This window comes from Malassezia pachydermatis (genome assembly GCF_001278385.1).
Source record: "Malassezia pachydermatis strain CBS 1879 chromosome Unknown scaffold6, whole genome shotgun sequence".
Classification (NCBI taxonomy): domain Eukaryota; kingdom Fungi; phylum Basidiomycota; class Malasseziomycetes; order Malasseziales; family Malasseziaceae; genus Malassezia; species Malassezia pachydermatis.
The window spans coordinates 1-13,339 of NW_017253143.1; the positions used below are offsets into that span (position 1 = coordinate 1).

The window sequence follows — 13,339 nt, forward strand, 5'->3', positions numbered from 1 at the left end:
GGCCACCACGGCCACCACGGCCACCACGGCCACCACTACGGCGACGTCGCCCCTCCCGCAACACTTGTTCGCATACACGTCAGCCACCCATGTTCAAGGAGCAAGTGGGGGGCGCAAGGCTCGACGTCCGGCGTCCCTCCCAGTCCTCTGCCAGCGCACTCCCCACTCTCCCAAACGGAAGAGGGGGCTCTTATTTATCTCTCCGCAATAATCTCTCGTGTTTACAGCCGCTCTCACTCTGGCACTCGTGTTTCTTTTTCTTATGTAATATTTATTCCAATTCATGGCTAATCTGGACTCAATGAATTCGCTTTACTCTCTAGTTCAGGCCTTCTTCCTTCTGCGCCTAATCCTCTCCTCTGACGTTTATTTCTGCCTCTCAGACTGCTATGCTATGACAACTCCTTCAGTCCTGGCCTCTCCCACACGTTGCTGCGCTCCCTTTTCATTACGTGCCCGACGTGCTGCTTCGAGAGTCTCTTAAAGTGGAGGTGTCAGTCGCTGTGCTTGCATTGTCACTTAATTACAGTGCAACCACTCCCGCGTTCGCATGGTATCTGCGTCGTATCTGCGTAGCGCAATAGCCAATCGAGTGCGGTGACTCCTTGTTTTCACTATGATTGATGACTACTTACGTCATCAATCGGAATGCATAAATCGTATGCCTATCTCTCTCCAGATCGGCAGAGAGAGTTGGCGATGATATCCCTCTCATGAAACAAGGGAGACAGCTCTCGCACCATGCACGTTCTCAACAAACTTGAATTACCTTTAACAACATCTTTCCTTATTATTCTCATTTTATTATCCGACATTTCATCATGTCTCAATATCAGTTTTTCTGTGAATCATCATGCTGTTATTCCTACCGGCTATCATCAAGCTTCCGATGAAGACGGCCTTGGGTATATGGCACGTAACGATAATCATCCTTTCAATTATGAAAGGGAAGATAAAGAATTCATGGAATGGTACTATGAGAATGGTATTCACACTTTTCTACCCTTAGGCATTGGCAATAACACTAGCAACCATACACTAGTTGCTACAAGCAATTCTCGCATTGTTGCCAATGTTACTACGAATGTCCATGTTCAGCCCTACGATCCAGCTTTACTTACTGGTGATATTCAAGAAACATCTCCTTCTTCTAGAAGCGATTCGCAAGACGATTTTCACAATAGAGAGAGCACAGTTGCTGAAAATGGCGTAAGACGAGAATCTGACGAATGAGGTTATGATGTAAGAAATTCTTATACACAGCGCGGGTGCATGCGGTGAGAGTGAGCAGGGTGGAGGACCGTGCGACAGCCTCGTTCCTGCGCTATGAGAGCACACGCCTTCTTCTTCTTCTTCCCCTCTTGAGGCCTCTCAAACCCCAGCCAGGTCTTCAGTTTTCGGTCTGAAACTCGAGTGGTCTGCTTGGTATTCAACGCGATAATACTGCCAAATTCCCCACGCCTCCCCGTTTAGATGAAGGTGTGGGATACGGCTCCCTCGTTTTTTTTTAAAAAAAATTTTGCCCTTCGATATCGTCCTGCATGCAATACACTCCGTCAATCTTCACCGGGGACACACCTAAGCTCGCCGTCTGTTTCGAACGATGCTTCTCAGGTGAACCCGGCTGGCTTCCTGTCAGGTGCCCTGGACGGCCACATTCCGCCCGATGCAATCCAGTCCCAAAACGATAGCATCGTAAAGAGACGGTTCAGTTTAAATAGTACCTCCATCGATGAGAGAGGCCACGACATGGAAACTCGGTTCAAAATCATGAATCTTTTTTGGATCATCTACGGTGTTACACTTTCTTGCTTGTACCGCTTTCGCTCTTTCGCAACTTAGAATGATTATACAGCATTACATTCCACATTTCGTGCAGTCGGTTCATGGGGGTTATGCAACGAGAAAGGTGTTCATCACTCCACACGCACCAAATCACAGCTGAAGCTACAGGCATGAACGTCAGTACCACTACATCCCCGAAGCTTAGGGAAATGTCAAGAGTGCTTCCGCTTCGGCTTATCCAAGTATAAGACACAAGTCCTTTAGCATTTCGCGTTGAGAGTGGCTTTTCATTCGTCTTTTGAAAATGAAGGGACTGAGTATGTAACCCATGAGCGGATACCAGCATTTGAGTCAATTCACATAATACAATAAATATTACATATTACAATGCCAGTTTCATCTTATTTTCTCTTAAGTGTGACGCGATGGTCAATTCTGCTGCTCTCTCTTTTATACATGATGAACTACCGGCAATGAGAGAAAGCACGGGACATAATTCACTCTTTATTTTTAGTATCCTCAAATTCTCTCATTCTACTTTCTCTTGTTACTAAGCAAGATTTTTTTTTTTCGACAATCAGAATTCTGTAAGAGGGAAGTCATTGTGAGTGGTGTTGCTATCAGATTTCTCTATCAAATCAATGATCGCTCTATATGTATATATATTTTCTTTTCTAAACCCAGATATCTTGCGCATCCGATCCTGAATCCATATCTTTGCATTGAGGCGCACAGTCTCTATCACTCGAGAGATTCGAACAAATCCGATAATTGCATAAAGTTTGCCTTCTGAGTCATTCGACATGACACGCACACATGCATTACTCGGAATTTGATTATTTCCGTCTTGGATCGGCTTAATGTCTTTCTTTGCGTTGTCTGTGAACATAGTTTTGAAGTAATTCGTCTCCAACACAAACTCGACGAAACCAGGTGTTCCACAAAAGTCTTCTCCACCGCTCTCTTTAGATCAGCTCTCAGTTAGCACGTTCCAAATCTTCATCTTCACATATCACTTCACATCATCAATATCGTTACGAAAGTGCTTGTTCAAATAAAAGGTTTTTATTCCTTAAAAGCTGCTCACTTATTCTCCCATCTCTCATTTATTTCTGGTCTCTCTGCCTATGAAGCTCTCAATTTCCGCCTTCTGTTTGCATTGCTCGCTTTTTAGAGTCGCCTCGCGCCATCGATCCATATTCGGTCTCCTGTTTCCTTCTGATTAGTCTACAAGAAGTCTTGCTAAAGGGAGATTTCTGTAGGAATAACGAAATGTGCATGCCAATAAGTACTTCTAAGCATAAAACAATACAAGATTAAAAGAGTACGATCCAGCCGTGAGCATATGACATGTTGCATGTACTTGGCCAAGCACTCCCACGTGTGCATATAACACAAGATTTCATTAATTTGGTCCACTCAGAGGTCGCGTCGTGACACGTGCCCCGCATCCTTGCGCAGGGACCACCGACCACAACACTCCCTTCACCGCTTCCTACGATGATCGCGCTGGCTCTCTGGTTTGTTGTCGCCTCGCTCGTGCAGGCTGCCTCGATCGATTCACTGTACCCGAACCTGACGGACCCGTCGGTCATCACGCAAAACACGTACAATGCCATCATGAAGGGAGCCAAGCATGAGTCGCGTACGTCCGCGTCGGATGGCTCGTACAACTACTGCTCGATGCCGCATCCGTCGACGAGCTTTTACAAGGAACCGGAGCCGATCAAGAACGGCACGGCGAAGGCGAAGCTGTCGAACGTGCTCTACATCCAGCGCCACCAGAAGCGCACGGCGTACCACATTTATCCGCACGGCGAGAACCAAGTGTACGACTGCACGGATGTGCGTCCGTCCGGCATGGCGAGTCCCAGCAATGGCGATCTCGCGCAGCCCATGCCGGTGTATGCAGCTACGTACGTGGACGAGAGCAACCCACTCAACGACGCGTTCACCAAGTCCACGTGTCAGTTCCCGCAGCTCACGATCGGTGGGTTCTTGGACGGTGTGCAGCACGGCCAGGAACTGCGTGCTCTGTACGGCGACAAGTACCAGGTGATTCCCTCGGACCCGTCGCCAGAGACGGTGTGGCTGCGCTCGTCGACGGCGGCGCTGACGCAGAACTCGGCCTCGGGCGTGCTGCGTGGCCTGTGGCCGAACGTGACGCGCCCGCTGCCGCTGCACCAGGAGTCGGACAACATCGATACGCACGAGCCGCCGTGTGATCGCAAGAGCGCGCTTCTCTCGGCGTCGAAGGAGGCGGACGTGTGGAAGAAGCACTTGGACGTCACGGCCTCGCTGCGCAAGGAGCTCGAGTCGATGCTGGGCACCGACGAGAGCGACTGGCAGGCGGACTGGGACCACTACAACGACAACTTCCAAGCGCGTTTGTGCAATGGCTACGACCTGCCGTGTGCGCAGGACGGCTCAGGCAAGTGTGTCACAAAGGAGCAGGCGAACGCTGTGTTCACGGCTGGCGACTGGGAGTACAACTACTACTGGGTCGCGCGTGAGAATGTGACGGAGGCCATTCAGCTCACGAGCGGCCTGTACATTGCGGACCTGATTGAGCAGCTGCGTGGCATGGCTGACGGCTCGTCGACGCTGCGCTACATCCACCACTTTATGCACGACGGCGATATCGGTCCGTTGGCCGGCTCGCTCGGTATCGAGTCGCTGCGCTGGCCTGGTATGGCGTCGAACATTGCGCTGGAGCTCTGGAAGACGGACGACCACCAGACGTATGTCCGTGTGCTGTACGGGGGACAGACCATTCGCTCGCGCCACGGTCATTTCGAGTGGATGCCCGCCGACCAGTTCCTCTCGCTCTGGCAAAAGTACGTGCCCCACAACTTTGTGCAGCAGTGCAGCCAGGCGTAGCGGGCCATGTCACCCAGCGCTGTACGTAGGTGTATATCATCTACAGTTTCGTTTGTCCCCACGTGTACCTGACACGTGCCTGATTGGGCGGAACTCCGCACGCGCTCACGACTTGACGATCGCAATGCAGACGCGTGTGTCGCGAGACACCCTTGCTCCTCCATGACCCGCGCTCTCTCGCTGCTGTTAGCCGGCGTCGCTGCGCTGTGTGTCAGCACACACGGCGCAGCCGCCGCATCGTCCAAAGAGTTCTACACACTGCCTGTGAACAACACGGGCGCTACGCCTGTGTACACCGCCGCCAAGGCCTTCCCTACATCGGACTTTGCCAGCATGTACTTTATGCCGACAGGGCAGGAAGCCGAGCCGCGTCCTGTCATCACAGATGTACACGGAAAGTCTTTCCCTGATGCGCTCAACGACCCGGCGCACATGACGACGACAGCGCCATCAGCCACTGGCGTCTTGCCTCTCCCGTCGCCGAGCGCGCACGCGTCGAACCAGCTCCCGGACCAGATTCACGAGCAGGTCGCGCAGACGCTCCGCAACTCGAGTATGTCCAAGTGCGACCGCTGCAAGCAGTCGCTGCGCCTCGGCCAGCAACTCGCGCAGGCGATGCCCGACGCTGTGCCGTCGCAACTTATCTCCCTGTGCAAGGAGTTCCAGTACGAGCGCTATGGCCATAGCCCCGACACGAACCGTACGTGTGAGCTGTCGTACACGCGCGGCGGTGAGGGCGGTGCGTTCACGCAGCTGCTGTCGTACGCTGACTTGTCTGACGACAGCACAGACGCCGACTATATCTGCTCGCAGCTGTTCTACGGCTTCTGCCCCGTGCCGGCGCCACGCACGCTGTCGGACGATTTCCTCGATACGTGGTTCCAGGGCCAGCGTGAGGCGTCGCAGGACGTCGCGACGCGCTCCAAGAAGGTCGGCACACCGTCGAACGATACGCTCAAAGTCCTGTGGACGTCCGATATTCATCTGGACGGCCGCTACGCGGTCGGCGCTGAGGCTGAATGCACGTACGGCTACTGCTGCCACAGTAATTCGTTCAACAGCTCGGTGTTTGCGCATCACGGGTACCTCACGAACGGCACGACTGTGCCGCCTGCGAACATCTCGACTGCCGCGCCGTACTGGGGCTACGAAGGCTGCGATGCTCCCTGGTCGCTGGTTGCCTCGGCGTTTGAAACAATGAAGCAGCTCGGCGGTGAGCAAGGCTACGATCTCGCGCTGTACACGGGCGATCTGGTGAACCATGGCGAGACGTGGGACGAATCCGAAGACTTGGTCAAGTACGCGGAGTCGGCGCTGTACGACATGATGCGCCGCTACCTCGGCAACACCACAGTGATCACTGCGATCGGCAATCACGACTCGTACCCAACCGAGCTCGCTGCACCGCACTCATTGCCGGACAACCGCTCAGCGCAATTCAGCTGGGACTGGGACTACGTCTCGGCGCTGTGGGCCAAGGAAGGCTGGCTCTCGGACCAGGAGGCTAACATGGTCCGTACGCACTATGGCGGCTACTCGATCCGCCCTCGTCAGGGCCTGCGCCTGATCTCGTTCAACGCAGACTTTTGGTACACAGGCAACATGTTCAACTTTATCAACACGTCCCACCCGGACGTCAGCGGCGTCCTTCGTTTCGTGACAGACGAGCTGCAGGCCGCTGAAGAGGCGAACGAACGTGCGTGGGTCATGGCGCACGTCCTCCCTGGCTGGGACGGCTACAGCACGATGGACTTGCCTACGAACCTGTTCTACCAGATCGTCACGCGGTACCAGCACACGATCGCGCACATGTTCTTCGGACATTCGCACGAAGATACGTTCAGTGTGTATTTCCACTCGACGAATGGCAATGTCACCAGCGTAGCGCGCAACACGAGCAACGCTGTTGGCATTTCGTCGTTCTCGCCGTCCGTCACGCCCCTGACCAACATGAACCCAGGCATCCGCGTCGTCGAAATCGACCCGGAGACGTACGAGATGATGGACTACCACCAGTACTACACGCCCTTGCAGGACGTGCAGAACGCGACCGAGACGGACCACGGCCTCGTGTGGTACAAGCTGTATAGCGCTCGCGCGACGTACAGCAACTTTAGCGCGGCGCAGGCCGCCGGCACGTATGCGGCCCCTGTCGCCTTGGACGACGGCCATTGGCCCGCCTCCGCGCCCCTCAACGCGTCGTTCTGGGCGTCGGTCGCGGATGAAGTGGAGGTCCGCCCGGCGCTCGCGACACTGTTTAACCACTTCCAGGGCCGAAACAGTCCAATGTCGCCGCCCTGCGAGGGACAGGCATGCGCTACGGCGAAAGCCTGCTTCATGCGCGCAGGCTCGTACGCGCTAGGCAAGGCGTGTGGCAGTAAGTACTCCACCGTGCAGTAAGTACTTTTATTCCATCTAGGCCGATAGCCCAAGGAAATGAAATGAAATGTGGAGTCATTACGCCCACCCAACATACGCCGCTTTTCTTGATGCCACCATCGGCGTCGTCGCTGACCTCGCATGACGACGAGGTAGACTTTTCGCCACACTCCCAGAGCATCCCGAATGGCGGCCTTAAGGCTTGGTCGCAGGTGTTTGCCGCCTTCCTCATCTACTTCAATATATGGGGGTTTACCAATACATTTGGCGCCTACCAAACGTACTATGAGCAAATCTGGCCGGACAAGTCGTCCTCGACCATTGCGTGGATCGGATCGATCCAGACGTTTCTGCTCTACTCGCTCGGGATGATCACCGGCCCGATCTTCGACATGGGCTACTATCGGTACCTCGAAGCTGGCGGGTTTGTCCTGCTCATCGTGGGGATCATGATGACGAGCTTGTGCACCGAGTACTGGCAGGCGATGCTGGCGCAGGGCCTGTGTGTCGGTCTCGGGACAGGCATGCTGTACATCCCATGCGCGACCATCCCAGCGACGTACTTTACCACCAAGCGGCCGTTCACGGCCGGCCTCGCGTCGATGGGCAGCAGTATCGGCGCGACGATCTACTCGATCGTTTTTCACAAGTTGGAGCCGCGTGTCGGCTTCAAAATGGCGACGCAGGCGATCGGATACATTGCGCTGGGCACATTGGCCATAGCCCTTGCGATCTTGCATGCGCGTGTGAAAAGCACAACGCCGCGCAGTCTCAAAACATTTATGGCGTTCACCGAGCCGCCGTTTGCCGTGTACGCCTGGTCCATTTTCTTCTTCTTCATGGGCATGTATATACCCTTTTTCTACATCTCGTCGTACGCCATTGAAAAGGTCAAGCTGAATGCCGAGATGGGCTTCTACATGATCACGATCCTCAATGCAGGGAGTGTCCTGGGCCGCGTGATTCCCAACTACATTGCGAGCCACATTGGCACGTTCAACGTGACAATTCCCTCGGCCCTCGTTGCGATGATCCTCGCGTTCGTGTGGCTAGCCATCGACAATCTAGGCGGCTTGATCGTATTTGGTATCCTCTTTGGCATGACTTCCGGGACGTACGTGTCCATGATGTCAGCGACCGTCGCATCGATTAGCGACGATATCCGCCTGCTAGGCGGCCGCATCGGCCTGATTTTCTTGTCGGGCGGAATCGGTGTACTGATCGGCAATCCCATCGCGGGTGTCCTGATTGACAGGCAAGACGGCAGCTACTGGAAAATGCAGCTGTTCTGTGCCATCTTGTTGGTAGTCGCGACGTGCCTCGCTTTCGTGGCCAGGTGGCTCCTGGTCAAGAATACGCTGTGGGTACGTGTGTAATAATTTAAATCTCCACGTACCAAGAAAATAAACTTTTCCCCACGTCTTCCATGCCCACCTTGGACGACGGAGCAGGGCCGGACAAGGTCGAGGACGACCAGGCGTCCGCGCACATTCACTCGCCTCACTCGGACGATATCCCCGATGGCGGCATCATCGCGTGGCTCCAAGTCTTGGGCTCGTTCCTCATCTACTTCAACAACTGGGGCTTGGCCAACTCGTTCGGTGTGTACCAGACATACTACGAACGCGCATGGCCGCTCGAGAGCTCATCGAACATTTCGTGGATCGGCGCTATCCAGTCGTTCCTTCTGTCCAGTCTGAGCCTGTTTGTGGGCCCCCTCTTTGATATGGGGTACTACCTGTACTTGGAAGTCGTTGGCGCCATCCTCATTATCGTCGGCGTGATGATGACCAGTCTCTGCACAACCTACTGGCAGGCCATGCTTGCGCAGGGACTCTGCATCGGTATCGGGAGCAGCTGCCTGTACATTCCGTCCGTGAGCATTCCTACTGCGTACTTTTCGAAAAAGCGCCCTTTTGCGTCGGGCCTCGCGACGTTGGGCAGCAGTGTCGGCGCGATCGTCTATTCGATCGTCTTCCATACCCTCGAGCCGACGCATGGATTCGAACAGGCGACACGCGCAATTGGGTACATTGCGCTTGGGACCCTGGTCGTGGCCGTCGCGCTCCTGCGCCCACGGCTGCGTACGAAAACGCGGCGCAGCATCAATTCGTTTGGCGCGCTGCGCGAGCCAGCGTACGCCAGTTATACACTCTCGATCTTTTTCATGTTCATGGGCATGTACATCCCGTTCTTCTACATCACCTCCTACGGCATCGATAAAATGCATCTCGAGAGGCACATGAGTTTCTACCTGATTGCCATCCTCAACGCCGGGAGCGCCGTCGGCCGCATCCTGCCCAACTTTGTCGCGAACTACGTCGGAACGTTCAACGTGCTCGTGCCTGCTACCGTGCTGACTATGATCATGGCGTACGTATGGATCGCCGTGCATACCCTCGGCGGGATTGTGGTGTTTGCCCTGCTTTTCGGCATGGCGTCAGGCGCGTATGTAAGTCTGCAAGCCGCAGCGGTCGCTGCTCTCAGTCGCGACATGCGCGTCTTTGGCGGGCGTATGGGCCTGGTGTTCCTCTCCGGCGGCCTTGGCGCGCTGATCGGCAATCCCATTGCGGGTGTGTTGGTGAATCGCACTACAGGCAGCTACTGGCGCACACAGGTGTTTAGCGGCTCGTTGGTCGCAGGCGCTGCGCTCTGCCTCGTTGCATGCCGCTGGATCCTCGTACGTACCAAGTGGCTCGTCAAGGTGTAATTACAGCGACGCAGCCATCTGCAGCGCCTGGCGCTGCCGCACCGCCGCCTCGACAACCTGCGCCATGGCCAGCACTTTCTCTTCTTGGAAGCGGCGGCCCATCAGCTGGATGCCGATCGGCATGCCTTTCACCATCGACGGGTCGTACGCCTCGTACGCCTCTTCGTCCACACTCGACAAAAAGTCGTCGCGCGCCGGTTTCGGAAGCGGCTCAGCGGTCGCCAGCGGCATCGAGACCGACGGGTAATGCAGGACATTGCCTACTGGCGTGTAGCCATGGTACACGGTCCCACCGCGTTTCCAGCATACAACCCCCGTATTCGGCATCAAAAGACCGTCCATCGGGCGCCCACACTCGCTCTGCGTCGCGGTCTCGTTCCACGCCTGTTCGTACTCGGCCCGGAATTCATGCAGCGTCTCCGCCTGGTCGTACGCCTCGGCAATCGTAATCGCCGGACGCTCGCCCTTCGCTGCGCCAATCATCTCCGCCACCTCGTCAATGAGCGTCTCGCCTCCTTCCTCAATCAAGTCGTGGATCTGCTCGCCCCCCGTCTGGCACATAATGCCCAGCCACAGTGCCAGCGCTTGGCCGTGATCCGGGGGCGTAAACTCAATCACTTCATGCCCGGCATCCCGCATCGCCTCTGCAACCTCACGCAGCGCCTTTTCAATCGGCGGCTGCGGATGCACGACTCCGTCGCTGACCAGCAGACCCAGCACCAGTTTGGGAGCGAGCGTCACAGGCCGCCACGGCAGCTCAACTACGGAAGGATCCCTGAGCCATGGCTGGTCCGCCAGCGCGAGCTGCGTAAACACCTGCAGCGCGCCTAGCGAGTTGGCCATGGGGCCCACCACGGCAGGGACCAGCACTTGGCCTGGCAAAATCCGACGCACACCGTCCGTGGAGAACCGGCCGGGCGTCACCTTGAGACCCCACACACCCGCGACACTCGCCGGCAAGCGAATGGAGCCGCCAATGTCCGAGCCCACACCCAGCGGCGCGCCACGCAGCGATAACAGCGTGCCTTCACCGCCGGACGACCCCGCCGCAGAGCAGAGGCGGTTGTGCGCGTTGCGCGTCCACCCAAAAATGTTGTTGATCGACTCGGCACACATCATGCTGGTCGGCACATTCGTCTTGACGTAGAACACGGCACCCGCTTTCCGTAGCATCGCCACCACGCCTGCCTCGTCTTCGCGCGTAGCCTTCTCACCGAGCCACGCTACAAAGCCCACAGTCGTATCACCGCCCTCGACGTAGAACAGGTCTTTCAGCGACACGGGCAGGCCATGCAGCGGGCCGACAGGTGTGCCGGTCTTCGCCAGGTGTGCATCCAGCTCATCGGCTCGCGCTAGCGCCGAGGGCAGCAGGAATTCAGTCAGGCAGCTGGTCAACTGCTGTGCAACGGCCGCTCGGTGCGCAAACGCCGTGACGACAGCGCGCGACGTCAGTGTGCCTGACTGCAGATGCGTGCACAGCGTCTCGAACGGCATATCCGTAATACGTCGCTCTTCCGCAGAGAGCTGCGACGCACAAAAATCAATCACATTCGGCATCGACTCAGGCGTAGGTACGTCTGCAAGGCGCCATTCTTTCGGGATAGCCTCCGCAAGCGCTTGGCGCTTCGCTGCGATACGTTGCTCTGCCTCCGGCGTCATGAGAGAGTGGGGAAAAACACCCTCCGCGTCAGCGTCCACGTGGGATGTTGGTACGCCGACCAAGAAAGGGAATTATCACCACGTGCGAACCTTAACATCGGGGCGGCGATAACACTCGCGCTACGCTCTCCCGCCTACTCGCCAGCATGGGCAAATCGAAGGAGGAGAGGGCGGCCGAAGAGGCCGCCCATCTCGAGGCCATGGGCCAGAAGCAAGAGCTGCACAAGAACTTCTCGTTCCTGTCCTTGCTGGGTCTCGCCTTTGCTATTTTGAACTCATGGACAGCGCTGTCCGTCTCGATGCAAGTGTCCCTGCCTAGCGGTGGCCCCAGCTCCGTGATCTGGGGTCTCATTACGGCCGGTGTAGGCAATCTCTGCGTCTCACTCTCCCTCGGAGAATTCCTATCAGCATATCCCATTGCCAGTGGGCAGTACTACTGGACGGCGTGCGTTTGCCCACCCAAGTACCGCGGTTTCATGTCCTACTTTGTCGGCTGGCTCAGTGCAGGTGGCTGGGTCGCGATGAATGCCACAGGCCCGTTGCTGGGTAGTCAGCTGATTACCGGTCTGATCTACATTATGGACAAGACCTACGAGCCGCAGCGCTGGCAACAGTTCTGTTTGTACCTGGCCTTTGCGTTTATTGGCTTCTTTGTCAATGTGTTTGGCAATCGCCTCCTGCCGATCATCGATAAAGTCGCATTCTACTGGTCGCTGACCGGTTTCATCATGACCTCGATCACAGTCCTCGCCTGTGCCTCGCCGGAGTATCCTACTGGCACTTGGGTCTACACGCGCTTTGTCAACGAAACAGGCTGGCCGAACGGCTTTGCATGGCTGCTGGGTCTCTTGCAAGGCGCCTTTGGCCTCGCTGCATATGACTCCGTGGCGCACATGATCGAAGAGATTCCCAAGCCCCGGAAGCAGGGACCTCTCGTCATGGTCTGCGCTGTGCTGATCGGTATCATGACCGGTTTCCTCTTCCTGTCCTCCGTACTTTTCGGTTCAGGAGGCGAGCGCAACCTGCAGAGCTTGATCGATGCTGCGAGTGAGACGGCCCTGATTACCATCTACGAAATCGCGACGAACAACCGCGCCGGCGCCGTGTGCCTGACCATGTTCCCGCTGATTTGCATGGTGTTTACGACGACGAGTCTGTTTACTGCGTCGAGTCGTATGGTGTACGCGTTTGCCCGTGACGACGGTTTGTTCTTCTCAAAAGATCTCGCAAAGGTCGATAAGCATCTGCACTCACCAGTGAATGCACTGTGCTTGTCGTTGGTCGGTGTGATTATTTTCGGCTGTGTCTACATCGGCTCGGCTAGCGCATTCAATGCAATTAGCTCCGCGGCCGTGGTCTGGCTCAACTTGTCGTACATCATCCCTATCGGTGTCAATCTGTTCAGTGGACGCAAGCTGCTCCCTGACCGCCCGTTCAGGCTGCCCAACACCCTGGGCTACCTCCTCAACATCGTCGGCCTTCTCTACGTCACACTCACCACAGTCCTGTTCCACTTCCCACCCTTCCTACCTGTGACGGGTGATAATATGAACTACTGTGTGGTGGCGTTTGCGATCTTGGAGATCTTGTGCCTGGGCTGGTGGCTCCTGTATGCCATGCGCCATTACAAGGGCCCCGCTGTGGAGGGCATAATGCCAGGCACCGCGCCAGGCAAGCAGCCTGACGAGATGCTCGTGACAAAGGCGGATGGCGAGAAGCCGTTCTAATGTCGGATCTCCGCTTCAATGTTGCATAGTTGTATGATATTACACCATCTATTTGGTTTACACGCAGGAAATAAACAATACCATCTCAAGACGCAGCGTAGATAAGCGTGAGTGCATTTGCAATTAATATCACCTCAGCTGCGCTAGGTGGTGGCACAGCGCTGGCCGCAGTCATTCTTTTCTTTGCGCTCGAATATGT

At 55.9% G+C, this 13,339-nt stretch overlaps 6 protein-coding genes across 6 annotated transcripts; 5 read left to right on the forward strand and 1 right to left on the reverse strand.

Moving 5' to 3' along the window:
* Positions 1-3,285: 3,285 nt before the first annotated feature.
* Positions 3,286-4,665, forward strand: Malapachy_0028 (histidine acid; the record flags this gene model as incomplete). Its single annotated transcript, XM_018134562.1, has 1 exon — positions 3,286-4,665. The coding sequence occupies one exon, from the start codon at positions 3,286-3,288 to the stop codon at positions 4,663-4,665; it is 1,380 nt and encodes a 459-aa protein (XP_017991026.1).
* Positions 4,666-4,827: 162 nt separating this feature from the next.
* On the forward strand, positions 4,828-7,065 carry Malapachy_0026 (putative acid sphingomyelinase; the record flags this gene model as incomplete). The annotated part of the gene is made up of 1 exon (XM_018134560.1): positions 4,828-7,065. The coding sequence occupies one exon, from the start codon at positions 4,828-4,830 to the stop codon at positions 7,063-7,065; it is 2,238 nt and encodes a 745-aa protein (XP_017991061.1).
* Positions 7,066-7,154: 89 nt separating this feature from the next.
* On the forward strand, positions 7,155-8,420 carry Malapachy_0030 (mfs monocarboxylate; the record flags this gene model as incomplete). The annotated part of the gene is made up of 1 exon (XM_018134564.1): positions 7,155-8,420. The coding sequence occupies one exon, from the start codon at positions 7,155-7,157 to the stop codon at positions 8,418-8,420; it is 1,266 nt and encodes a 421-aa protein (XP_017991130.1).
* A 50-nt stretch (positions 8,421-8,470) lies between these two features.
* Malapachy_0029 (mfs monocarboxylate transporter) lies at positions 8,471-9,754 on the forward strand (the record flags this gene model as incomplete). Its single annotated transcript, XM_018134563.1, has 1 exon — positions 8,471-9,754. One exon carries the CDS (start codon positions 8,471-8,473, stop codon positions 9,752-9,754), a length of 1,284 nt encoding a protein of 427 aa, XP_017991025.1.
* Malapachy_0037 (fatty-acid amide hydrolase) lies at positions 9,755-11,413 on the reverse strand (the record flags this gene model as incomplete). The annotated part of the gene is made up of 1 exon (XM_018134571.1): positions 9,755-11,413. The coding sequence occupies one exon, from the start codon at positions 11,411-11,413 to the stop codon at positions 9,755-9,757; it is 1,659 nt and encodes a 552-aa protein (XP_017991135.1).
* A 146-nt stretch (positions 11,414-11,559) lies between these two features.
* Positions 11,560-13,140, forward strand: Malapachy_0001 (gaba permease; the record flags this gene model as incomplete). The annotated part of the gene is made up of 1 exon (XM_018134535.1): positions 11,560-13,140. One exon carries the CDS (start codon positions 11,560-11,562, stop codon positions 13,138-13,140), a length of 1,581 nt encoding a protein of 526 aa, XP_017991087.1.
* Between the last annotated feature and the right edge of the window lie 199 nt (positions 13,141-13,339).